This window comes from Microcebus murinus, chromosome 22, assembly GCF_040939455.1.
Source record: "Microcebus murinus isolate Inina chromosome 22, M.murinus_Inina_mat1.0, whole genome shotgun sequence".
Lineage (NCBI taxonomy): Eukaryota > Metazoa > Chordata > Mammalia > Primates > Cheirogaleidae > Microcebus > Microcebus murinus.
Genome location: NC_134125.1, coordinates 26,799,503 through 26,826,224, shown reverse-complemented (window position 1 = coordinate 26,826,224; position 26,722 = coordinate 26,799,503). Strand labels below are relative to the sequence as shown.

At 57.6% G+C, this 26,722-nt stretch overlaps 1 protein-coding gene and 1 non-coding gene across 2 annotated transcripts in view; one reads left to right on the top strand and one right to left on the bottom strand.

The window, feature by feature from the left end:
• The window catches only part of GNB1L (G protein subunit beta 1 like), a 69,489-nt gene that overhangs the window by 24,688 nt on the left and 18,079 nt on the right, over nucleotides 1–26,722 (top strand). The window contains exons 2-6 of the mRNA XM_020285311.2: nucleotides 9,076–9,227; nucleotides 9,630–9,755; nucleotides 17,318–17,480; nucleotides 21,187–21,285; nucleotides 25,150–25,365. Coding sequence (XP_020140900.1) covers nucleotides 9,103–9,227; nucleotides 9,630–9,755; nucleotides 17,318–17,480; nucleotides 21,187–21,285; nucleotides 25,150–25,365 — 729 coding nt within the window. The 5' untranslated portion in view covers nucleotides 9,076–9,102. The remainder of the gene's footprint in view (nucleotides 1–9,075; nucleotides 9,228–9,629; nucleotides 9,756–17,317; nucleotides 17,481–21,186; nucleotides 21,286–25,149; nucleotides 25,366–26,722) is intronic.
• Nucleotides 8,296–8,357, bottom strand: LOC142863796 (U7 small nuclear RNA). The gene has a single exon (XR_012914434.1). It is a non-coding gene; the product is annotated as a U7 small nuclear RNA (small nuclear RNA).

The following is a 26,722-nucleotide window of genomic DNA, read 5'->3' as shown; positions in this document are numbered from 1 at the left end:
TCTAATACAATATTGAATGGTAGTGGAGATAGTAGGCATTCTAATCTGAGTGGGAATGCCTCCGATATTTCTTCATAAACTAATATGTTAGATTTAGGACCAAGAAGAATGCATGTATATATTTAAGTCATTTTTAAGAAATCTACCAATTTCTTCTTCTCTTTTTTTTTTTTTTTTTGAGACAGAGTCTCACTCTGTTGCCCGCACTAGAGTGCCGTGGCATCAGCCCACCTCACTGCAACCTCAACCTCCTGGGCTCAAGCGATCCTCCTGCTTCAGCCTCCTGAGTAGCTGGGACTACAGGCATGTGCCACCATGCCTGGCTAATTTTTTCTATATATTTTTAGTTGTCCAGCTAATTTCTTTCTATTTTTTTTTTTTTTTTTTTTAGTAGAGACGGGGTCTTGCTCTTGCTCAGGCTGGTCTCAAACTCGTGAGCTCAAACGATCTGCCCACCTCAGCCTCCCAGAGTGGTAGGATTTTACAGGCGTGAGCCACTGCAACCTGCTAAATCCACCAATTTCCGTTTGCTTAATCGGGCATCCTCAAACTACAACCTGCAGGCCACATGTGGGTGTTTTTGCCCATTTGTTTTTTTATTTCAAAATAAGATATGTGCAGTGTGCATAGGAATTTATTCATAGTTTTTTTTAAACTATAGTCTGGACATCCAACGGTCTGAGGGACAGTGAACTGGCCCCCTGTTTAAAAAGTTTGAGGACCCCTGGTTAACTGTTTCAGTTTTAAAAAAATGGGTATCAAATGTTATCAAAGGCTGTTCAGCATCTATGGAGATAATATGCTTTTTCTCTTTAGATCTATCCATATGGTATATGACGTTAGTAGATTTCCTAATTGAACCAACTTTGCATTTCTAGGATAAATTCCACTTGGTCATTGTGGGGTTTTTTGTTTTTTTCTGAGACAGAGTCTTGCTCTGTTGCCTGGACTAGAGTGCAGTAGGGTCATCATAGCTCATTGCAGGCTCAAAATCCCAGACTCAAGCGAGTCATCCCAATTCTGCCTCAGCTTCCTGAGTAGCTGGGACTATAGGTGTGCATAACCATGCCCAGTTAATTTTTTTAAAAAACCTACTTACTATTTTTACATGATATTCATAATTGATACTGGTCTATACTTTTCTTCTGATCAAAGTTTAAATAGTCTTATAAACTCAGCTATGTAGTGCTTTTCATTGTCATTTAAAAAATTTGTGGTTTCAGTAATTTTCTTGTATTTAAGGGAATTATTCAGTAATTCCTTTGTAAATAATTCTCTTACATATAAGAGTTGTTTAATAAATGTTTTTTGGCTGGGTGCAGTGGCTCATGCCTGTAATCCTAGCACTCTGGGAGGCCGAGGCAGGCAGATCGCTGAAGGTCAGGAGTTCGAAACCAGCCTGAGCAAGAGCGAGACCCCGTCTCTACTAAAAATAGAAAGAAATCAATTGGCCAACTAAAATATATAGGAAAAAAATTAGCCAGGCATGGTGGTGCATGCCTGTAGTCCCAGCTACTCGGGAGGCTGAGGCAGGAGGATCGCTTAAGCCCAGGAGTTTGAGGTTGCTGTGAGCTAGGCTGACGCCACGGCACTTTGGCCCCAGCAACAGAGTGAGACTCTGTCTCAAAAAAAAAAAAGAAAATGTTTCTTGATTTCTAGTTGGGAGAGCCTTCTTGTTTTTTATTAATTGTTAATTGTTTTTTATTAATTTTTATTAATTGTTTTGTTAATTTCTAGTTTAACTGCTCTGTGGTCATAGAATCTTATTTATAAATATTTTTTCCTTATGAAACTTACTGATATGTCTATGTGCTCCAATATACAATCAGTTTTCACACATGTTCCACTGCCCTTGAGAGGCAGTCTCTGTCATCAGAGTATAAAGTTCCGTAACATCTATCCTGTCTGTTTCATTGTTTGCATCTTCTATCTCCTTACCACTGTCCACTTGATCTGACTTGTCCTAAGAGTAGTAGGTCGCATTCCCCAGTCATTAGTAGGTTTTTTTCCAGGACTCTTGCATTTCCTGTAGTTTCTGCTCTATAAAGATGGTATCTCGGCCGGGCGTGGTGGCTCACGCCTATAATCCTAGCACTCTGGGAGGCCGAGGCAGGCGGATTGCTCAAGGTCAGGAGTTCGAAACCAGCCTGAGCAAGAGCGAGACCCTGTCTCTACGAAAAATAGAAAGAAATTAATTGACCAACTAAAATATATAGGAAAAAAAATTGGCTGGGCATGGTGGCGCATGCCTGAAGTCCCAGCTACCTGGGAGGCTGAGGCAGCAGGATTGCTTAAGCCCAGGAGTTTGAGGTTGCTGTGAGCTAGGCTGACGCCACGACACTCACTGTAGCCTGGGCAACAAAGTGAGACTCTGTCTCAAAAAAAAAAGATGGTATCTCTTTATATCTTCATCGTGAATCCCAATGAAGAATTAGAAACTGTCTGGCTTTGTGAAGTCTAATGCTCTTTGCTAGAATTCAATTTTGATATGAACATTTCAACCCCTGCTTTCTTATCATTCTCCTTTGCCTCATAGACCTTTGCCCAACTCTGATTTTAGCCTTTTGGAATTACTTTGTTATGTATTTTTTTTCTTATCACGTTATATATTATGAGTCAATAAGCAAATTCTACTATGAGTCTTTCCACAGTTACGTGTGTTGTAAATACTTTCTTCCTGTCTGTAGCTTCATGTTTACCTTTCTCAATGTCTTGATGAGAATTATGGTTTTAAAATTCATCCATGTAAGACTTGAATTTATTCGTTCACAGTTCTGTGGAGGATTCTGTCATATTAATGTTGCAGCAATGTGTATAGCTAATGTTACAGCTCTTGACCGGGGAAAGAACAGAGTGGCACACCACAGCAGGATCAGCACACCTAGTGTTACAGCTGACTTCCTGTCTTCTTCCCTTCTGCCCCTTCCTTGTTCTCCTCCTGCTTTTATACCCTTGGTAGGGCTCAAAAAGCGTCCAATCAACTACAAGCTTTAACATCCAATCAACATCAAGCTTTAACATCCAATCAAAAACAGTGGGATTCAAAAATTACCCAATCAGGATCACGGAAGCAGCGTGGCGGTAATGTAGGTGGCAGCTCGTGGGCCCTGGCGGCTCTCTACCTCGGGGCAGCCCCAGCAGCATTCCCTCCAACTAGCCATGCACAGCACTGGCCCACGAATACGCAGAGCGACGGGGACACGGCAAGTGGCCATGTCCCGGCACCCGATATTTCCATATCATTAACGTGCCAAATTTATTCCATTCCGCAGTGATAGCCATTCAGGTTGTTTCTAGTTTTTGTTACTGTGCACAATACTGCTATGAACGTGACTGCCTTTGTGCACACACATGGGAATTTCTTCTGGGTGTTTAAGAGTAGGGTTGCATGAGCAAGATAGGACCAGATTGTTTTCCAAAGTGGTGGTTGCATTTTATGTTCCCTCCAGCATGGTAGAGGGGGTTCCAGTCAACATTTGACAGACCATTTAATTTTTTGCTAATCTGCTGGAAGTATAATTATATCACATTGTGGTTTGTACAGGCATTTCCAAGATTAATTAGGCTAAACATCTTTGCATATGTTTATTGGACATTTATGTTGCTTGTGAAATATTTGCTCAAGTCTTTTGCTCATTTTTCTTTCTGGTGTTTGCTTTTGTGTTGCATTGATCTGTGCTTTCCTTAGCTACTCTGGATATTAGTCCAGTGTGGGCTTGTCTTTCTCCACCTCACTGGTATGCTTTTATATTTTTATACCTACAGAAGAATCGGAAGTATAGTATAACAAATATCTGTGTATCCTTCACCTAAGTTCCACAATTGTTAGCATTTGCATTACTTCTGTGCCCATGTATTCTTATGTAGATACGTAGAGGTAAGATAATTTTTTTCCTAGAAACTTTTGAAAACACTTCACAGACATTATGACATTTCACCACTAAACACTTCAGCATATGTCTCCTAGAAATGAGGACAATCTTCTGTACTTCTATATAAAATACCATTATCCTTCCTAAGAAAATTAATAATTCCATGTTATCTGCAGTCCATATTTAGATTAACCCAAATATACCCACATGTCCCTTACAGCACCATCTTTTTTTTTTTTTAATTTTTTTTTATTTTGGCATATTATGGGGGTACAGATTTTAAGGTTTCAATAAATGCCCATTTCCCCCAGCACCATCTTTTTTGATCCAGGATCTGATTTAAGATCTAGGATCTAGGCCGGGCATGGTGGCTCACGCCTGTAATCCTGGCACTCTGGGAGGCTGAGGCGGGCGGATTGCTCAAGGTCAGGAGTTCTAAACCAGCCTGAGCAAGAGCGACACCCTGTCTCTTCTGAAAATGGAAAGAAATTAATTGGCCAAATAAAAATATGTAGAAAAAATTAGCCGGGCATGGTGGTGCATGCCTGTAGTCCCAGCTACTCAGTAGGCTGAGGCAGGAGGATCGCTTGAGCCCAGGAGTTTGAGGTTGCTGTGAGCTAGGCTGACGCCATGGCACTCTAGCCTGGGCAACAGAGTGAGACTCTGTCAAAAACAAAACAAAAAAAGATCTAGGATCTAAAGCTCACAGGTTGCATTTGGCTGTGAAGTCTCTTTCGTCTCTTTTAACTGCAAGAGTCACCCTGCTTTTTGCTTTTGTTGTTTCTCTCGACCTTGGCCATGTTGGGGTTCCATAGCCTGGATACGTCTGGCTGTTTCCTCATGACTAGATTCGGGCTGAGCGTTGCTGGCCCCAGTGCGCAAGGGCGGTGCGTGTCTTCTCGTGGCATCGCGTCAGGAGACAAGTCGCACCGGTTTGTCACCACTGCTGTGCCGGCTTCAGTCAGTGGTGAAGGCGGTGACAGCCGGTGTCTCCATTGTAGACATGCATTTTCCTGTTGTGATTAGCAAACAGTCTGGGAGCAACGCCGTGGCGGAGTGCAAGTCTCCATTTCCCGACAGCCTTTCACCAGGCTGGACCCCTTCATGAACCCGCGTGGTGACTCTCACAGCCTCCCTCGCTGTCCTCGCGGCGCCAGCGCTCTCGTTATTTCTTTAGGGCGTGAAGCATGCTCGTCTTATGTGCCTGAGCGCTTTGCTCTCTGGGTCTGGTTCTGCTTCCTGCTGCTTGCGATAGCTCTCACGCCTGGTGCCGTGTTTCCTTGTTGATTTTTGTGGTTTTTGACTATGAGCCTGAACTTCTTAGGACTTTTTCCGTGAATTCACGGAGGCCTGCATTGAAGGTGGGCTCCCTTTGAGAAGACAGTGAATCTCCCAGAGTGGTGTGACTTGGGGCTAATCCCTGAGGGCTGGTGTTTTCTGGCACCCGAGGGTTGGGTCTAGCTCTGGTTCAGACTAGCACTGAGCATCTGGCGTTGTGGGGCTCCATCTCTCCTGGGGTTTCCTGTGAGATCAGCCACCGAAGGGGATCCTGGTCTTTTGCCTTCTGTAGCCTCAGAGGGCCCAGAACCAGAAGTCTAAGTTGCTGGTGTGGCCAGTGCCCCAGGGCAGGCCTCGCCAGGCTGGACTGGACTTAGTGCTCGACCTCCCACAGTCCCAGAGTTTTTTGCCAACTTAATGATGCATTGAAGATTTTTTTTTTTTAATTTGTTTAGAGATGGGGTCTGGCTCTGTTCCCCAGGCTGGAGTGCAGTGGTGCGATCGTAGCTCACTGCAGCCTCCAACTCCTGGACTCAAGCGATCCTCCTGCCTCAACCTCCCAAGTAGCTAGACATACAGGTGTGCACCCCACACCTAGCTTTTTAAATTTACCGACATGTTTAGTTTTTTTTTTTTTTTTTTTTTTTTTGAGACAGAGTCTCACTTTGTTGCCCAGGCTAGAGTGAGTGCCGTGGCGTCAGCCTAGCTCACAGCAACCTCAAACTCCTGGGCTCAAGCAATCCTTCTGCCTCAGCCTCCCAAGTAGCTGGGACTACAGGCATGCGCCACCATGCCCGGCTAATTTTTTTTTCTATATATATTAGTTGGCCAATTAATTTCTTTCTACTTATAGTAGAGACGGGGTCTCGCTCAGGCTGGTTTCGACCTGACCTTGAGCAATCCGCCCGCCTCAGCCTCCCAGAGTGCTAGGATTACAGGCGTGAGCCACCGCGCCTGGCTTGACATGTTTAGTTTTTTCAGTGTGGTGGGCCCGTTGGGCATCTGCTGAAAAGTGATGCTGACCTTGTCTGTCAGGTTGTGGGATGGAGGGGCCTCCAGGACCACTGGGGGTGGTTCTGTGCCTTTGCCTGGCATCTGTGGGGGCTGGGGTCCTGGGGAACCGGGCAGGCGGAGGCAGCGACCGGCCGAGCTGGCTCTCTTGCCAGTGCTCTGTGCCAATTCCCGGGCTCCTTCATGAGCCATGGTCCTGCGGCAGTGACAGGACAGGCTGGGGGGCTGCTCCCGGGACTGTGCAGCCCAAGGCAGGTGGGTGCCCAGGCAGACCTGCAGCCTGCCTGTGGGCCAGGCCGTGCACTGGAGGGCAACCCCAAAGCTACCTGAGCACATCTTGGGTAGGGATGGGAGGTCTTTGGGCACCAGCCACTGCCCTGACCCTACCGTGTCTGCCTCGGGTCACACAGGCTGTCCGGGCTGACGTAGGCCCTGCGGCTGTGGCAGGCCTGTGCCGCTGGGCATTTGCGTGTCCACCCTGCCTTCCTCAGGGGCATCCTTGGATCCCTGCGGTGCGTGCCTCAGTGCCTCACTGCCACTGGCCCACATGCTGGGTGGGGGAGGCTCAGTACCCGCCCCTCGGGGAGAGCCCTGAGGCCCTCAGAGCTGCTGCGGCTGTGGCCTGTGGCAGGGGACTCTGGCAGGGTCCCTCTGTGCAAGCCTCTTTGGAACGGCTGTCACATTGTATCCGGTAGTCTTTCTCTTCATTTTTTAAAGCAATATGTCTCCCACTGACATCTCGAAGAGCAGTAGGCTCCAAGTTGTTCTCTGTGGATTAAGTTTCCCGTTCCTTTGCCTCGGGGAGGACAAGAGCAGGGTAGCAGGGGCAGTGCAGGCAGCTGATAGTGTGCACGGCCTTGCGCAAGGGCTTGGCCTCCGCTCCCGAGGCCTGGGGCCCGGCGAGATAGGAGGAGGCAAGATCCTCAATTAGATTAATAAAGAATAATTAGATGTCATAAATCAAGCTATCCCAGGATATTGTCATGGGAAAAATATGTAGCTAGAATTAATTAGTTTTCAAATAAAGCGCTTATTTTAATTGCTTGAAATGACAGAGCCCTTAATTGCCGATGCATCATTTTGGCCTGAGCATTTCGGTGGTTGTAACAATGTGACGGGTTTGTTCCCCACAGTTCTGGGGCGAACAATAGAGGAGAACTTGATTTCATCACCCCAGAATGAGCCTTCTGGCAGTAGAAGCCTTCTGGCGAGTTTTGGAAACTCGAGCCAGGCCGCAGGCTGGTGGCAAGAGGGGGCCAGGCTTTGACTGGCGCTGCCTGAGGCTGCCTGGCTCTCTGTTTGTGTGTGCTTGTGTGTGTGTGAATGTGTGTGCGTGTGCTTGTGTGAATATGTGTGCCTGTGCTTGTGCGTGTGTGTGTGCATGTATGCATGTGTGTGTGTGAGTGTGCGAGTGTGTGCCTATGGGTGTGTGTCCTTTGTGTAAGTTTCACAGGTGTGCACATGTGTGTGCACGTGTGTGTACACCAGTGCACATCCGGTGTGTCATGCCTGGACTGCACTTGGGAGCTGTATGGAGTGGCCTGGAGCAGTAGCAGGAGGGACCCCCATCCTGGCCCCACTGTGTCCCTGCCAGCTGAGGTGCTTCCCCTGTGTTCCTGGGCTCCTCATGGCTGGGGCCCTACAGCCTTGTGCCTGTGGCTCACGGCTCTCTCACCTGCAGGCACCATGCAGCAGGTGTTGGCGTCTGAGACCCAGTGTCCCTCCGCCACCTCAGGAGGCCGCCCTTGTATTTGGGAAGGATCAGTTGGCTATGGGCAAAGGCAGGAGGCTGTTAGGCTGAACCCCACCTCTACCTCCCAAAAAAACAAAAAAATGGGACTTGGCAGTTTGTGAAGTGCACCTGGGTTCTGCTTATTCTCTTCGGAACCCCTTGAGAGCGGTGGGGCGGAAGGCAAAGTGGCCGCCTGAGGTCTCTTGACAGGAAGGGTAGACCCTCTGCCCAGGAGTCAGATCCCTGACCCCCCGCGTGCCTGGCCTCCTCCACCTCCCCCAGGCCTTCTACTGCCGGCTGTGGCCCGCCCTCCACTCCGAGTGGTCAGAGCCTGCCGACTTTCGAAGGCCCAGCCGCCTCTGCGGGGTGTCACTTAGGTGTCTTTTTTTTTTTAATTTTTTTTTGGGTCTTCCAGTAAGGACTGGAAGATCCGCTAGACAAATTCTAAAAGAGCTATTACACTGTGCTTAGGCATCTTGAACCTCTTGCCCCAGTGGAGCTGCTCCTGCCTCACCCAGTGAGTGGAGAGGAGAGGGCCAGCACTTGGTAGTGGAGGGCGTGGCGGAAGGGGTCCCCTGGACAGCTGCCCCCTTTAGACACCCACTCCTCTGCGGGGCCCAGGAGGGGAGACTGGACCGGCAGAGGTGTGGGTGCTCCCAAGGAGACGCTGGAGGGCCTGCGTGCGGGTCTGGAGCAGGCAGCTGCTGGTGTGGCCCATGGGGTCTAGGCAGCAGAGGGTGAAGCCAGCAGTGGGCAGGGTGCCCTGGGGGCCCGTGAGGAGCTGTGTCCCAGGCACTGAGGGCCAGAGTGGCCGAGGGAGGGTTAGGCGCTGCTGCCGTGCCCATCTAGGGATGTACAGAGGTCAACAGGCAGGATGGGGAGAGTATTGGCATGGGGGCGGGGTGGTGGCAGCAATCCCAGATTCCCGGCAGGAACAGCAGCCAGAAGAGGCCAGCAGTGGGGGAAGGGGCTCCATTCTGCCAGCAGAGCCCCACTACCCTTGCTGGGAATGCTTCCTCTGCAGCCACAGGCCGTTCAGCAATGTCTGGGGGGCAGGGGTCTTCCCTGGGGGGCAGAGGGCTGGGCATAGAGCAGGGGCAGCATCTTGGACCCCTCTATGCCCAAGTTGCCTTCCCGGAGGACGATTGTGGGGGGTGCCATCACTCACATGTCCTCCCTCAGTCCCCAGGTGACTGTGCCCTGCCCAGCATGGCGGCCCACCTCTCGCCACCGCCGGACCCCCAGTTTGTCCTCCGAGGCACTCAGTCACCAGTGCACGCACTGCATTTCTGCAGAGGAGCCCAGGCCCAGGGGTGTCCGCTTCTCTTCTCAGGGTAAGTAGCTGCTGCCCTGGCTGTGGGTGGCCTGGGTGAAGTCAGAGGTGGTGGGCTAGCAAGGAGCCTGAGTTCCTCTGGGTGTGCTGGCAGAGGGGTATGGGCGCCCGTATCCTGGGCTTGCTGCACACTCAAAGCCCACTGGACTTGCCACCCCTCCAGGGAGCGGGGACACAGGCCCTCTCAGCCACAGGTGCCAGGGCAGACGGAACCTCCCCGCGTGCGCTCCCTCTCAGAGAAGCTCTGCCAGTTTGGACCTATTCAGAATGGTCAGCTTTTAACAAAAAATGCTACCAGCCGAGATGCCCGCATGCCCTGGGGTGGCCTCCAGGCCAGTCCCAGAGCGAGCTAGGAACGCACCTGCCGCGCTCGCCGCCTAACACCTCTGCTTGTCTGGAGCAGGTCTCAGGATGGCCTGGTGCACATCTGGAGCCTGCAGACGCGGAGAGCGGTTGCCGCCCTGGACGGCCACGGGGGCCAGTGTGTGACCTGGCTGCAGACACTGCCCCAGGGGCACCAGCTCCTCAGGTGGGTCCCCAGGGGTGCTGGAGCCAAGCACGGAGGCCCTTGTGGCCCCACCCCAGGGCTGAGCCGGGTGACCACAGGGGCCAGTGGGGCGGTAGCACATGGAGGTGCAGCTACAGGGTGAGCAGGAGGTGGGGGAGACAATGGGCTCTGGCACTCCCCGGGGCAGAGACCCTGTGGCTGGGGCCTGTTAGTGCCGACACAGGCCCTGTGGGGCTGGGGCCCTGGCGGCCTGAGGACCCTGGGGCAGCCAGCATGAGCAGGCAGGGGCAGCCCTGGGACTGGCCAGGCCGTGTCTGGTGCCATCGCTGAGGCCTTTTGGAGGTGCTGGGCCTGGACACCAGGCCAGAGGTGGGCCTGGAAGCAGCAGGAAAGAGGGCATGTGGCAAGAGGCTTCCCTGCTCCCAGGGCACATGGGACAGGGACGGCCTGTGGGGGTAAGTCCTCCTCTGGGGCTGCCTGATGCCAGAGCAGGCCGCTGTCCTCAGCCAGTGTGTCTGCCCCTGTGCAGGGTCACCACCAACAGCCCAGGAGTTCACCAAGGCCACATGCCACTTGCTGAGCAGCCTCCGCTCCACACGGGCCTGCTGCTGCCCCTGGAATCTGTCGTCCTTCACGCTCGGGCACACACGTGCCACTCCCTCCCGGAACTCCGGGAGGACAGGCCTGTTCTCCTGCTCTGGACTCTGTGCCCAGGACACTGGAGCACAGTGGAGCCCAGTCCCTGGGGGCCAGGGCCTGTCTTGGCCCCCATCGGTCTGCAGAACCGTGGTGGTGGGCATGGCCCAACCTCGGCAGTGCCCCCTGCCCAGAAGATGGCCAGCTGGCGTCGGGGGCACAGAGCTGTCCCAGAGGGTGGAGGCCCCGAGCCCGTGTCTTTCTAGAGCCTCATCGGACCTGGCCTACCTCCTGGCCAGGCAGGCCCAGATCCCACCCTTGGTACAAAGGAACCTCCTTGTGGTTTGAGCTTCCCCTGACTGTCAGAGCAGACACCTTTCCAGAACCCCGCTAGGCCACGTGTGTCAGGAGCTGCCGTTTGCAAGCATTTCTCCCTGAGTTTCAGCCGAGGGTGAGGCCCTGAGGGGTCCCCTGCTCTCCAGGGTCTGGGCGTGGGAGGTGCGTTCAAGGGCGCCTCACTTCCAGAGGAACTATGGGCGCAGGCTAAAGCTGTGGAATGCCCAGGTGCGTCTACGCTGCACTGGAGCCGGCGGCCCCGCGAGGCTGGCGCTCAGCTGTGTTTGGGAGCCAAGTCTCTCCAAGTGGCCCTTGAAGGGAATGGTCGCTTTCATGTCCAGAGGTAGGAGATGCCCCAGCCCTGCCCACACACCTGTGCCCTCGGCACCACCGTGCAGGGTGCTGCTCTCACCTTGTTGATCGTGAGGTGTGACGCGCTTACAGAAGCATGGAGACCAGTGTGCAGAGCCTCCCGTCCCTGCTAAGTGAGCCCCTGAGCAGCCAGCGCCCAGCCCCCGGGCCCCACGACCACCGCTGCACCCTCCCCGGAGGCGGCCCTCTTACCTCATTCTTGCTTCACCCTCTGAATGTGTGTCTCTGAAACACACAGACTAGCTTTGTCTGTTTTATCTTAACCTAAAAAGAATGGAGGCCAGGCGCAGTGGCTCATGCCTGAAATCCTAGCACTCTGGGAGGCTGAGAAGAGAGGATCACTCAAGGTCAGAAGTTCGAAATCAGCCTGTGCAAGAGTGAGACCCTGTCTCTACTAAAAAACAAAAACACAGAAAAAAATTACTTGGACAACTAAAAATATATAGAAAAATTAGCCGGGCATGGTGGCGTATGCCTGTAGTACCAGCTACTCGGGAGGCTGAGGCAGGAGGATTGCTTGAGCCCAGGAGATTGAGGTTGCTATGAGCCAGGTTGATGCCACGGCACTCTAGCCCAGGCAACAGAGTGAGACTCTGTCTCAAAAAAAAAAAAAAAGAATGGAGCCATAAGAAGCAGCCTCCTCTGTGTCTGACTTCTGTGACATGACCTTATCTCAGTGCAGTCTGCCACATTGCCCACAGCTGTGCCTGGTTGCTGTGCTCCGTGCGGCCTGCTGCTGGTGCGTGTGCCCACACCACGCACCCGTGCACCCGCACCGTGCACCTGTGCGCCTGCCAGTGGAGACCCGGTGCCCATGCAGCTGGTACAGTCTCCCGGGGCCCGGGTGCACCGTGCCTGCAGGTTGGAGCTGTGCACACAGAGCTGGGATGCCTGGGTCACAGCACGTGGGCACTTGGGACATGCCGGAAGGCGCCAGTCTGCACACCGAGGCAGGAGCGCCCTCCCCTGCTGCTGGGCACAGGCGCTTCTGAGTGTGGCTGAATTCAGGGTTTCTGATCACTCTGTGATGGGGCCTCCCGCGTGTTTGCTGGCCACTGGGATGCACCCTCTCTCAAACGCCTCCTGGGTCTCCGGCCCTGTCTCTGCTGGACTGCCTGGCTCTTCCTACGGGTTGTGTCGGGCTTCTTTCTGTCTTCGCTGTATGACAGATACCATGTCATAGCATATCTCTGCAACATGGTGGTTGCACTTTTCACTCTTTCAATGGTGTCTTCAATAGACAAAGCCACTCATTCTGATGGAGTCAGGAAAGCCCAGCTCTCTACTTGCGGCGAGCGCTGTCGTGTCTTTGTGGAGTCCCTGCATTGTGATGGGGGAGCCTTCCCTGTCCCGCAGGGTCTTCACTGCTGCTCCTCAGAGAGCCGCGTGTGCTGGGAGACCACCATGGGTGTTTCCACGCGGGTGCCCGGCAGCTCTCCTTCCCTTCCCGCGTTCCCTGTGAGTGGGGGCAGGGGCTCTGGGCGGCCGCAGAAGCAGTGGGGGCACATGGCACAGGCGCTGGCTGGGCACGTCAGTAAATATCTGGAGGACAGCGGGAGCCAGTCACCAATGGGGATGGTGAGAAAGCACCCAGAGGGATTGGGCTGCAGCGGGGGGCTCAGAGGAGCTGGATGATACTGCAGACAAATGCACAAAGATTCGTGTAGTTTTCCCTGCGTGGGGTGTGTATGTGTATGTATGTTATGTGTATGAACTGCATGTGGTATGTGTATATGTGTAGTAGGGCCTTGCATGTATCTGTGATTTATGTGTGTAGTGTGTGTGATCTGTATGTGGAGCATGTGTGTGTGTGTTTGTGGGGGGGCTTTGCGTGTGTGTAATGTATATACATGTGTGTTGTGTGTGTGTTTCCTACTCCGTCTGCAGAGAAGGCTGGCAGCAGCGGCTCCTGTGACCTTGAGTGCACCGGCACCGGGTCTTGGTTTTTTTTTTTTTTTTTGAGACAGAGTCTCACTCTATTGCCCGGGCTAGAGTGAGTGCCGTGGCGTCAGCCTAGCTCACAGCTACCTCAGTCTCCTGGGCTCAAGCGATTTTCCTGCCTCAGCCTCCTGAGTAGCTGGGACTACAGGCATGCGCCACCATGCCCGGCTAATTTTTTCTATATATTTTTAGTTGTCCAGCTAATTTCTTTGTATTTTTAGTAGAGACAGCATCTTGCTCTTGCTCAGGCTGGTTTCAAACTCCTGACCTTGAGAGATGTGCCCACCTCGAGCTCCCAGAGTGCTAGGGTTACAGGTGTGAGCCACTGTGCCCGGCCTGGATCTTGGTTTCTGAAAATCTCCCTGTGCTAAAAGAACGAGGGTTCCTGGAGACACGGGTCAGAGGTCATGTAGGGTTAGGGTAGAATATTATCCCTACAACACACCAGACAAGGGGATGCAGTGGCTTTGCAGGGGACAGAACTGGCGGGCACAGCCTTGACCAGGCACTTGGAGTCAGTGCCCCCAGGGGTGGGCAGTTCACGTTATGTGCCCTCAGGTACAATGACTGAGGAGTTGTGGTGTCCTCTGCTGGTGTCTCCTCAGGAAGGTGGGCCTGGGCCTGGGCCTTGGCGCCGGGGAGGGAAGGAGAGACAGGGTGGGGGCAGGCAGGGTGCAGCCTGACGGCCCATAGCAAGCGTGGTCCTTGAGGCCCGGGACAGCTGCAGCAGTGGGCTTGCCTTCGGAGGGTGTTTTTGTGGGAGGCACATGTGTGTCCTGGGGCTGGGGAGCAGGCACCAAGGACAGGAGGTTCGGGGGACTTCCTCTTGCTCCCACAGCTAGCCTGTGAGTTCAAAACTGATTCAGGCCAGGCGTGGTGGCTCACACCTGTAATCCTAGCACTCTGGGAGGCCAAGGCGGGCAGATCGCTCAAGGTCAGGAGTTCGAAACCAGCCTGAGCAAGAGTGAGACCCTGTCTCTACTAAAAATAGAAAGAACTTAGCTGGACAACTAAAACTATATAGAAAAAATTAGCCTGGCATGGTGGCGCATGCCTGTAGTCCCAGCTACTTGAGAGGCTGAGGCAGGAGGATTGCTTGAGCCCAGGAGTTTGAGGTTGCTGTGAGTTAGGCTGATGCCACGGCACTCACTCTAGCCTGGGAAACAGAGCAAGACTCTGTATATAAAAAAAAAAAAACTGATTCAAAGAAAAAGTTCCTTGACGAGTGAGTGAGTGAGTCCTTGGCTCACGTCCCCTTGTGTACGGGGACACCCTCCCACCGCCCTCCCTGGCTGCCCACCGAGCCTGCCCCAGCAGAGTCTCCTGGGGGCCTCATGATTCTTAATCCTGAGGCCTTAATCAAAAGCCCCATTTTGAACATCGGTGTGGCGAGTTCTCCAGAAACCGAGCAGAGATTTGGATTGGGGTCGCTGCCCAGCGAGCCTGGGGCGCGGCACGGAGCTGTCTGCACCTCGGCAGAGGGTCACCGCGTTTCCCACAACTGTCCTTCTGCTCCGCCATCACCAGGCTGTCCTGTCTCCCTAGGGCCTGTGATCTGTCTTCATTTCTCTCTTCCTTCGTTTTTTGTGACCTTGGCATTCTCGAAGAGTCCGACCCAGGTGTTTTGTAGAACACCTGAGTCTCAGGTAGGGTCCGTGCGACGCTCTCAGGGGAGACAAAGGGTGTGATGGGTGTTGGCAGGAAACCCATGGAGACACATGCCCTCCTCACCTTGTGCCAGGGTGCTGCCTTTTCTTCCTGTCTCCATAGAAGCGAGTCTCCAGGTCCAGCCCACACTCACGGGGAGGAGAATTAAGCTCCCCTCCTGGGGGGAGGAGGGTCTGAGAAGGTGTGCCCTCACTGAGTTGAGGCCACCGCAGTAACTAATAAATATCCGGGTGCAGTGGCTCACGCCTGTAATCCTAGCACTCTGGGAGGATCGCTCCAGGTCAGGAGTTCGAAACCCGCCTGAGCAAGAGCGAGACCCCGTCTCTACTATAAATAGAAAGAAATTAATTGGCCAACTAATATATATGGAAGAAATTAGCCGGGCATGGTGGCACATGCCTGTAGTCCCAGCTACTTGGGAGGCTGAGGCAGGAGGATTGCTTGAGCCCAGGAGTTTGAGGTTGCTGTGAGCTAGGCTGACACTGCGGCACTCACTCTAGCCTGGGCAACACAGCGAGATTCTGTCTCAAAATAAATAAATATCTGGGGGGAGAGACATTGAGGCTGTGCAAATATCCTATTTCTCCTTAAAGTTTCGCCTACTGTCAGCGTCCGTGTGTGGGCTCTGCCTGCGGCAGCTGTCGCCGGGGGCTGTCATCTCCTGCGTTCCTCCTCCCTGCGGCAGACTCTGCTTTAACTGGAATTAAGGAACCTGTAGGAAGTTTGCTCCTTCTTCACGATTTATTTGTGCATTCACCCACAAGAGTGGGCTCATGGAGATGTACTTCATTCTTTGGGTCACAAGATATTACTACTGTGAGGTTTTTTGGGTTTTTTTTGTCACTTTGGATCGTTCCAGCTTTGGAGCCCGCGTCCTTCTGACACACCTATCCTTTATTTGATTTCTTAAGTGTTTCCTCAGTTTCTGGCACTGCAAGATGCTTGAAATTCATCCTGTGTTCTTCCTGCCCCAGCCGCGGCATCAGCAACTCCTCAGCACCGGGCTCCTGGCTGGAAAATGGGTGCCAGGTGCGCTCGCCGTGTCTGCCATGTTTCCCCGAAAATAAGATCTACTCATAAAACAAGCCCTAGCAGGATTTCTAAGCATTTGCACAATACAAGCCCCACCCCCAAAATAGGACCTAGTGATGGGCGTGGCAATGCAGCGCATCTGCACAACCCATGCGTGTCGTCGCGGAGTGGGAAAGAAGGCGAGCAGCCCTTCTCATCCACCCCGTGAGAGCTCTGGTGCTTGACAGGAGAGATCGGGGCCGATGGTTCTAAAGAAAATAGAGTCGCAAGACATTCAGGATGGAATTCGGGGTTTGGAGAGTTATGATGATGTTCCAAGAGACGACTTCACTATATTTGAATCAATGTAGATTGTTGGACCGTACTTAAAAAAAAAAATAACACATGCCCTGAAAATAAGCCCTAGGGTGTCTTCTTGAGGGAAAATAAATATAAGACCCTGTCTTATTTTTGGGGAAACACGGTAGGTGCTGTTGGCAGAGGGTGCCGGGAGGCCCTGGGGTGTGCGGACCCGGCCCGCACGCCGCGCCCACGGCCGCGCCTGTCTGTGCGCGCATCTGACTGCACACCCGCTCCGCTGGCTGTGCAGTCCACGCGGCCTCTGTGCTTGTCTGTGACGGCCCCGGGGAGGACAGACCCTGAGAGCCACCCCCAGGGTCTCACCCGTCAGAATTGCGAGCCTGTACACCTCCGAGAAACAAGTTCAGCAACTAGAGCCCCGAGTCTCCACAGGTGCTGGTCTGTGACCGCGGGCATCTAGCCGGAGCACACTCCCCCAGGGCTCGCGTCTGCGCCTGTCGTCGCAGTTGTTCTGCACTCCCGGTGTCCTGCTTGCTTGTCGTTCTGACGGACCAAGTGAGTTTGCTTTGAGTGGCATGCAGTCCTGTGGGTTTGGCACCCACCACGCCTGGGCCACGCAGGGCAGTCGGTTGCCCCACGGAGCCCACGTGGGCGTCCCCCGGCGTGCCCGCCCCCATGCGCCTGCCTTCTAGAACGGTCTCGCTGCAGGCAGCCTTTCGGGTCTGGCTGCTTCTGCCTAACGGGAGCCCCTCAGGGTCTCCTGCGGGATGTTCCCCATGCCCGCAGACAGCCCTCCCATTGCCGAAGGGCATCCCAGAGTGGGCACGCAGCAGGCTGCCCCGAGGGACGGCTGGTGTTTCTGGGGCGGGCGGTGGTGGGCGAAGCCGCTGTGAGCATTCTCGTGCAGGCATCTGTGTGAACGTGGGGAAACGCTCATTTGGAAAAGCGCTTGTGAGTCGGGCTGCTGGTCCTCAGACTAGACTTGCAGAGGGAAGGGGGGGTGCCCTGGTGGCGAGGGTGGCAGCAGAGGGCCGGGGGGGCGGGACACGGGACACTTGCCACCAAGCGCCTGTGGCCAGAGTTGGCCGCGTGTCCCAGCAGCGGCACCATGGGTGCCAACTCACGTGTACGTGCCGGAGAGAGAAGCCTGTCCTCGGTGGAGGATGCTGACCTGCCCTGAGCTGCCGTGAGCCACCGTGGCCGTGCCTGCCTTCGGCCTCGGGCCGGTGTCTGTCCAGGTAGGGTATGTGATGAGCTCACTTGGGGAGGCTCAGGACTGTCTCCTCTTGGTTTGGAAGTCAGGGCCGGGACCTGAAGCTGTGCCTGTGGGACCTGGCGGAGGGCCGGAACACCGTCGTGGACTCCGTACGCCTGGAAAGCGTGGGCTTCTGCAAGAGCGCCATCCTGGCTGGCGGGCAGCCACGCTGGACACTCGCCGTGCCGGGGAAGGCCAGCGACGAGGTGAGAACCAGCCCAGCTCAGGCCCCTTGTTCTCCTGAACAGGAGTGCACCTGGTGAGGAGGCGCCTGTGCCTACCCGCTGGACCCCATGGAGCTGCCCAGGGCAGGTCTGAGGTCTGCCCGCCTGACTGCAGCTCCAGCAGCTGGGCCTTGGCCTGGCACCTGGGGGGGGGGGGCCTGGCAGTGAGCCGTTCCCCCGGGGCAATGTGAGAGCCAGAACAGGGCCGGCACCCAGAGCGGCTCTGCCTGTAGAGGAGGGTGCAGGATGGCCAGGTGTGGAGGCCTGAGACCAGCAGGAGCAGCTGGGGGCAGGGACCGCTCAGGTCCTCAGGGGCCTTGGACTTGGGTGGGAGGAGGTGGTGGGAGAGTCGAGGCCCTGTGGGGGGCTGAGCCGTGGCAGCAGGGACAGCAGAGTGTCAGGGCCCCGAGCCAGGCACCGTGGGTAGGACTGGGATGCAAGCTGGGGGTGGGCACCAAGGTGGCGATGGCTGTCCCGAGAGACAGGTGCACAGGGGATGGGCTCCAGGAGGGGTGACCAGGGAGCCCATTGTTGGTATAGGTCAGGCCGGAGTGTCCAGAGGTGTTGGTGGGGTTGGCCAGGCCAACAGCAGCTTCCTTGCCCTGGGGGCTGATGAGGCGGGTCCACCACAGACAGGATGGGCCAGGACAGGTGGGGCATCATGGAGGAGGTGGGCATGGCTGAAGGAAATCAGAGCAGCCAGGAGTGGCGCCTGGACGCGGTGAGTGCGGCAGGGTGGCCCAAAGCAGGCTGTGGGATGACGGGTGTGGAGCGGAGCGCACACACCTGGGGGGGGGGCTCCCGTCCTTGCTCCTGGTCCTCCCTGGCCCCCGCCCCGTGAGCCCTCACCAGGCTTGGCCCCCGCCCAAGAAGAGTCGTTCTGTCTTCAGGCAGATCCAGTTCATAAATAATGAGACAGCAACAGGAATTTATTTGTTCTTGATTGTGTTTAAATCACCAATTAGGATCTGCGTACACCTCTCCTGCCAATTTCCCCAACCCTTTTACAAGTTTTACTAATGTGAGAAAGGGTTGTGCTTGGCTCCGGTGGGCAGGCAGCCAGCTCCTGCCGGCCGCAGACCCGGACCCTCGGGCCTGCCCCAACCTGCGCCCCCCAACGCGCCTGCCTCGGCCACCGTGGGCCTGGTCAGCCTGCCGGCCCTCCCAGCTGCACGCCCCCATGCTGGAGGCTGTTTCAACCCGCCTCGCGGCTCTCCCCGAGGGGCAGCCTCTTTGTTTCTCCGGAGCTGCCAGCCTGGGACCCCGCACGTCCTGGGAATGGTTGCTTTCCATGTTCCCACCTGGAACCTGCCTGGACGAGGCCCTGGAGAAGCATCGCTGGCCTGCGCCCAGGGCTCGCTCGGCCGTCTGGGTGGCCTCCCTCGCCCAAGCCTAACATTTTCCCTTCTGGAAACAAAAGCTGCAGCCGGGTGCCAGGTGGGGGTCGTCGGTGTCTGCAGGAGGCGCAGGCACAGGCTTGGGCGGGGAGCCCCTCTTCTGACCCGGGAGGCCCTGGCTGGTGGCCGAGCCAGGCGGACGCTGGGCCCAGGCGCCCTGCTCCCTGCACACAGGCCGTGGCTGGAAGTGCCGCCACCCATGTGTCCGCCGCAGTGCCTGGCGCGGGGCCTGGGGCTGCCTGGGCTTTGCCCTCCCTCTCCCCCTGCCTTTTGCCCTGTCCCACACCGGCCTGCCCGAGTCCTCTTCCCTGAGCCCCCTCACTGCCCCGGGAGGGTCTCCCGAAAGGAGAAACGCTATGCTGGAGTCGATGTTGTCCTGCAGAGAGCAGAGAAGGGCTGTGCCTGCCTCTAGCTTCTCTTGGGTTCTCCGTGTTCTGCTGGGCTGGGCCCAGTTGCAATGAAGTCTTGGTTTCCTGATGTTCTTGTTCCTGTGTTTCTTTCTGTTTTGCTAGAGCTTGCCCTGGAGTGGTTTTTCCATAAGGAATCCTTGGTGTCCAAAAAGATCTCTGTTTTGCCCTTTGCCCTCATATTGGCCATCTTGGCTGCCTTTAATTCAGGCTTGACCAACCTCTCCCAGGGCTTGCAGGCCCACGTGGCACCACGAGCAGCCGTGGAGTCCCAGCAGCTCCTTTTCCTGGAGCCTCGTCTTCCTCAACTGCAGTGGCCTCTCCTGGTACTCGAGGTGTTTGTCCTGGAGCGCCTTCCTTCAGGCAGTCATCTTACCCCGAGGCCCCTGGGCCTCTGCACGTGTGCACGTGTGTACGTGTATGCACGTGTGTGCAGGTGGGCACTAGTGCAGTGGCCCCAGACCTGCCCTCTGCAGGGGGTAGGGTGCAGAGCTGTACACCACCCCCGTGCAGAGCAGGGTGGAGACCCCACTGTCGAGCTGAGCTGCGGTGCCAGCCCCTGCCGAGAGCACTGTGGCCCCAGCCCACCTGCCACGGTGGGCGCATCAGCAGGACTCTGCAGCTGAGAGGACCCTGCTAGGTGCCCGGCTCTCTGCCCTGCCGGAGGCTGCCCTTGGCACAGCCCCAGCACACAGGTGGCAGGTCTGGAATTCAGACTTGGGGGCCTGGGCCCGTTCTTTGTGGGTTAGTGAAGGCAGCCAGGTTCTCCCTGATAGGGGCCCCTCGGACACCGTCCCCCTGCCTGGCCCCAGAGAACAGCGTGGGACTCAGGCAGCTGGAACAGCTGGTGTAAGTTCTGGCCACTCGATGGCCCAAGAGCTTGGACCTCAGACTCCTCCTGTGCAAACCGGGGGATGCCACCTGGCCTCCTCCTGTCCAGGTGCCTGCACATCGATGTTATCGCCACATTGTGATAGAGAGCCACTCTCACTGGTACTCAAGGAAGCTCAGAGTGGGCAAGCCCCCCAGCCTGCAGAACAAGGGGGAAGAGCGCACAGGACCCGGTTCCAGCAGGTCTGCTGGGTGGCACAAACCAGGCAGGGAGCATCCTGCCAGCCCTGTGCTGCAGCATGTCACATGGGAGCTCCATAGGAGGGGTGTCCTGTCCCCACCAGGTGGATGAGGGAGCCCAAGTGCTCAGGGACAAGAGACAGCTGGGGCCCAATTCTGGGCTGCGGCACTTTGGTGCCCGAGTCTGCTCCTCACAGCCTTGGCCATCCCTGGGGCTGGTGTTGGGCAGTGCCCAGCCTGCTGTCAGCACATGAGCCTCGAGGCACAGCCCCAGCCCAGGACAGGAGGGCCCTGGCTGTGTGCAGGAGACATGGATCGCAGCCTCCACACATGGGGTGCAGGTGTGGGTGCTGGGAAAGCCCCTGGTGAACGCACATCACTTCCCTTTCTCAGCGGGTGGTGGGTGCCCAGGTGTGCCTGTGGGAGTCCCCGCGCCACGAATGGGCCCGAGAGCGTCCATGGTTTCCGGCTGTCAGACCCACACCAGGCAAGAGGAGCAAGGAGAGGGGATCGGCTGAGTGGAGTCGGGGGCGAGAGAGCCGGGCTTCCTGCTCAGCCCAGACGGGGAAGCAGGAGAGGCCGAGGCGGCTGTCCGGCGATGCGCCGTCACCTGGGAACGCTGGGAGCCTCTTGCAAGGTCCTGGCAACCCCCAGCCCATAAGCAGCCTAATGGGAACCTCCGCTCCCAGGTCCTCAGGGGAGGGGAGCAGACAAACTCGCAGCAGCCTGGCTAATCGCCTTAAAAGTCTCTTGTTTGTATAGCACAGGCTCGACTTGGCGTCGGCCCAAATCAACTTGTTTTCTTACTGTCAGGTTCAGATCCTGGAGATGCCGTCTAAGACGTCAGTGTGCACCCTGAAGCCGGAGGCAGATGCCAAGCCGGGCATGCCCATGTGCCTGGGGCTGTGGCAGGTAAGGCCGGGCGCGCGCCAGCCACGCCCGCCCGCCACGCCCGCCCGCCAGCCTGAGTCATGTCCCGTTCAGATCTGATTTACTGCCACGCCAGTCAGGCAACACCCCCTGTGGGGAACATGTGCAGCCGCCTCCTGCGCCTCAGTGTCCCCGCCGGCCCTCCGCCTCCCACTGCTGCCGCCGCGGTGAGGGACCCTGGTGTTGCCCCAGGCGGCAGCAGCAGCAGGTGCACACCCCTCACGGGCCCCACAGGCTCACCTCCTGCAGTGGCAGTGAGGAGGGGGCAGTGGGGCTGCGGCCCAGCCCGCCCCACGTGGGCCATGTGTCCTGCTCAGCGCTGCAGGCCACTGGCACTGCCAAGGCGGGAGGGACGTGCCGACCAACTGCGGCAGCCTGCGCGGCCCTTCCTTGCTTGGGGTTAATTTTTGTTACTTCTTTGCTTCTCAGAGGCAGGAGTGGGCTTGACACAGTGCCAGTGCCTCTCCCCATGGCCACACTCACAGTTTCTGAGCCACAGCCATTTCCTTCTTTCTTGACTGTTCTTTCTGGTGGGAGGGGTCGGGAGGTGTCTCCCAGGGCTGCAAGTGTGGGAGGGATCCTCCCAGGCCGGCCACATCGCCCGAGACCCCAGCCCTCCTCAAGCCATGGCTTCCTAACCCAGCTGTCCCTGGTCAGCGCCGTCTCAGCAACCTCGTCCCCTCCCCGGGCCACAGAGCAAATGGCCTGGTGTGTCACTCACAAGGAGTTGCCAGCAGCCTCAGCCGTGCTGTCACCACTGCGGGAGCTGTGGTGGGTGGGGCGCCGGGCAGAGCCCGCTCCAGAGCACTCCGCACGTTCCTGCCCCTTCGCTGGCCCTGGCCAGGGGGAGGCGGTGCCTGCTTCACGTCCCGCTGCCTCTCTGAACTCTTCGCAAGAGCCAGACCAGGTGGGCCTGTGCGGTCTGGAGGTGTCCAGGTGCCCTTGCGAGACCCACTGGGATGGGCACCCCCAGAGCCCTTGCCCCAGGTGTTTCTGTCTCTTCACCTGGCCAGGAAGATCGCCACCCTTTCCTGCTGCCAGCCTCCCTGCTGTTTCTTGACTGAGGGCGTAGGGATTTGGGGTCTCTAGTAGGTGGATCCTGTGGGCTTGCTTTTGCAGCTGCGCAGCCTCTGGGAGGGCCACCCACAGCAGGTGGGGACACTCCAGGGGACTCACCCAAAACGGCAACGGTCTTGGCTCCAGCAGGCTTGGGCCTTGGGGGTGCAGCGGGGCCTGGGATGCTGGCCTCCATGTGTCCAGACTAGGCTCCTCTGAGAGCTCAGCAGGCACTTGGCTGGGAAGACAGACACCCCCAGGCCGCAGCGTCACGGGCGGTGGCTGAGGGCCCCCTGGCCTGGGGCGGGGTAGCCAGGGCTGCACCGCTCAAGTCAGCTCCTGGGAAACATGGGTGGTTGCACAATCATGTGGAATTACAGCAGAAAAATGTGCAGAACGGGGTGTACCGACTTGTTATGGTGATTAATATAGCTGACAGAGGACAAACCATGCCGGTGTTGGTGACACAGACTCAGCGCAAAGTATCCCACTAAGGACGTCTGCGTCAGCTGGAAATGTTCCTGTCGCACCCCCACGCCCAAGGGTCCAGGCCATAACTTGTTGATCTGAGCATGGCAGAGTGGACCAACTAGGTTGTTTTTTAAACACTCAAGTATGTTCTTATTTTGCTCCTCGAAGTGGCGTCCTGTGCCGCAAGAGTAATGGCGGACGGTCAGGAGCTACGGCGGGCCCGCGGCTCAGTCTTTGCTCAGGCCCCTCCGGCCGGCCCCACTGAGTCGGGGGCTGCCCACGGTCCCTGCTGTGTCCTCTGCGGCTGCTTGCTGAGGGACAAGAGGGGACACGAGCGAGACCTGGCCTCCAAGTGTTAGTGGAGTGCGGGTTGGAGGAGAGGAGAGAGCTCAGGGTGGCATCAGATCCTCTGAGGAGGCCGGGCAGCACCGATCGTGCAGGTACCAAAGGCCCAGCCTGGACACTCTCTGCCCACGGCGCCTGTCACTGGGAGGCCCAGGAACCCGGAACAGAGCAGAGAGTGAGGTGGCCACAGGGCCAGCAGCCATGGGGCACGCCGCTCCAGGCCGAGCTGGCCCTGGTCCAGCCACCCCCGCATGACAAAAGTGACAGGTGGTCGTTAGCCACGGCGCCCAGAACTCCGGGGCTGTGGGCTTCACGCTGACGTCGGTCTACAGAGACTGGGCAGAGCCGGTCCCTGAGCTGTTTTAGCTCGGGAGCCAGGAGGAATGTGCCCCAGGGAGGGGACAGGACAGGCTTGGCCAGAGGCGATGAGGAATGGGGACAGGTTCTGCCACGGAGCACTGCCTGGGGGGAGCGTGTCCACATGGGCCCCAGGTGAGTCCTCGGAAGTCGGACTCGGGTGAGTCCAGCAGCTGGCCCCCCCACCTGCGCTGGTGGCAGGAGCTGGCTCGTGGTCCCGGACGGGGCTTGGTGTGTTCTGGGCTGCTCTTGCGAGGCCCTGGTCCTGCCCTGGGTCCAGACATGCTGCTCTGGGGCAGCATGGCTGCCTGCAAGCAGCCCCACGCAGGAGCATGGCACCACTTACAGTTCCCTGAGTCCACGAATCCGGGAAAGTGGTGTGCATTTTTTGCACGCGTCACGTCCAAGCAGGTGACCGGACAAGGGCCAGCGTTGGGCTCTCCCTGTGATGACGCCCCAGGAGAGTGTGGCGAGGGCCGGCAGGTCGCGGGGAGGAGGCGGGCCGCATGCCGGGCACCACACGGAGACCTGGGCAGCTCTGCCCTGGGAATGGTGTGGGCCCCGGCACGGTGCAGCACCTGAGATGAGGCGCCCAGAGACGCAGGCCACCTCCCAGAGCCGCCCTTCTGTCGCTCTGGGTTCACGTGCCGTGTGCAGGCCACCGTGACCTGGCCGGCCCTTCTGGACCAGGGCTGCCTGGCTCAGGCTCCGGGCCTGGCTCCCTGGCTCCTGTCACCAACCTGCTGACACATGGGGCACCCCAGCCCTCAGGCTTCTTGGGGACATGGTGTCTGCTTGTCGGGCACCCACCCTGGAGCCCCCGGCCAGCCCTCACCTCCTCACTTAGCCCCACGAGGTTTCTCTTGGGCTGCCACCCTCGGAGCCTAGCGGCTACGCCCCCAGGGTGCCGCGGAATCCCGCAGCGCTCTCCTGCAGTCTCTGCAGGGGCTTAACAAACGAAGCCCTCTGACCCACGCCCTCATTCATCACGATAGCTTGGGCTGCAGCAAGCTAGGGCATGGGCAGCTCCCACCAGCCTTGCAGGGGCGGGGTGGGGACGGTTCTGTAGCCACCTTGACAAGGCACAAAAGTTCATCTTTCATTGAGATGGAGCTCACAGCTTCTCCTGGCTGGTGGCTCCAGATGGGTGACCAGTTCCTGCCAAGGGTGGCCGTGCATCTCAGGCCAAGGAGAGCTCGAGGAAGGAGGATGGGTCCCTGAGCACGAGAGAGGTGGCGAGGGCTTGGCCACACCTGTGCACATGGCGGGCGCCCAGCGCTGCCCCTGTGGGCAGGACGCAGTGCAGGCACGTGCCGGGTCCCAAGGCTTGGCAGGCAGTGGCTCCGTAGGGGCTGCTCCGGGGCTCTGTGGCCTCTAAGCCCACGTTCCTTAGGGTGTCCCAGCAGCAGCCGTGCGGGCCCCACACCTGTGGTGTCTGCTGTCCAGAGGCTGTGCGGGAGGGGCTGGATGCAGGGCCCCTGGGCAGTCACAGCCACCTGGAGGATTCGGGAAGCAGCCCTAGCCCCGTGGGAGGGACAGCCATCTTGACAGCCCCTCCCCTGAAACTGACTAGAGTCTGAGCCCTTCTGGGGGCTGACCTCTCTGCCGTCCCTGCAGGCTGACTCCAGCCCCCGCCCACTCCTCCTGGCTGGCTACGAGGACGGATCGGTGGCCCTGTGGGACATTTCTGAGCGGAAGATGTGCAGCCATGTCTCCTGCCACGAGGAGCCCGTCATGGGCCTTGACTTCGACCCCGAGAAGGCCCGGGGCGTCTCAGGCTCCGCAGGGAAGGCGCTGGCTGTCTGGAGCCTAGATGGGCGGCAGGCCCTGCAGGTCAGTGCGCCGGGCCGGGCCTCATTTATCCTGCTCTGCACTAACAGTCTGATGGGCTGGAACAATATTTAGGCATGAAGGAGGAGTTGCTGCAGGTCCCCAGCTAATCAATCACTTGGAGGCGGGTGCGGGCGGCCTGTCCCATCGCGCAGGAAGAAGGGGGCGTGGGTGTCGGCGCCATTCACATGGCTCAGGTTTCTCCCAGGCCTCGGGTTAGCAGCAGTCACGTCTTGTCCGTCCAGAAAAAGGCACGTAGTGTCCAGGAGTGCACGATCCCCTTGGTGAAAACTCAGAGGAATTTGGTCAGTAAGGAACTGATTAATCAAAGAAAAAAGAAAAGTCCAGTGTGGAAAACTCCATGGAGCTCCAGCCCCCACGGCAGTCTGCGAGCCGGCCTGGGGGGGTTGCTCCTGGGCAGCAGGAAAGCCCGGCGGGCGCGAGGCCTCATGCCCAAGGTGGAGCGATGCCTTGTGGCCTCTGCCGGCCTCTCGAGGGGCTCTGGTGTCCAGGCCCAGGCCTGTGGCCCCTGTGCTCAGCTGTAGGACAGCAGGGATTGGGTTGGGGCTGACTGGGGTCGGGGAGCCGTCTTCAGTGCAGTTGTGGGGCTGTAGGCCACAGGGGATGAGGCGCTGGGTGTGTGTTGGGTGCACACTGGCTCCCAGGGGTGGGCAAGGGACCCCCGCAAAAGCCTGGGAAGACAGGCTCACCCACAGCAATGAGTGGGACTGTGCACACAGGTCTCGTGGGGCAGGGCCTGCGTGGGAGCTGCGTGCCCTCGGATTGGGGCTGTGTGCCCCTTGGGGTGGGAGCTGTGTGCTCCTCGGGCTGGGGGCTGTGCCCCTCGGCGTGGGAGCTGCGTGCTCCTCGGCGTGGGAGCTTCGTGCTCCTCGGGGTGGGGCTGCGTGCTCCTCTGGGTGGGGGCTGTGTCCCTTGGGGTGGGGGCTGCGTGCCCCTGGGGGTGGGGGCTGCGTGCTCCTCGGGGTGGGGGCTGTGCCCCTCGGGGTGGGGGCTGCGTGCTCCTCGGGGTGGGGGCTGTGCCCCTCGGTGTGGGAGCTGCGTGCTCCTGGGGTGGGGCTGAGTGCTCCTCGGGCTGGGGGCTGCGTGCTCCTCGGGGTGGGGGCTGTGCCCCTCGGCGTGGGAGCTGCGTGCCCCTCGGCGTGGGAGCTGCGTGCTCCTCGGGGTGGGCCTGCGTGCTCCTCGGGCTGGGAGCTGCGTGCTCCTCGGGCTGGGGCTGCGTGCTCCTCGGTCTGGGGGCTGTGCCCCTCGGCGTGGGAGCTGTGTGCTCCTCGGGGTGGGGCTGCGTGCTCCTCGGGCTGGGAGCTGCGTGCTCCTCGGGCTGGGGCTGCGTGCTCCTCGG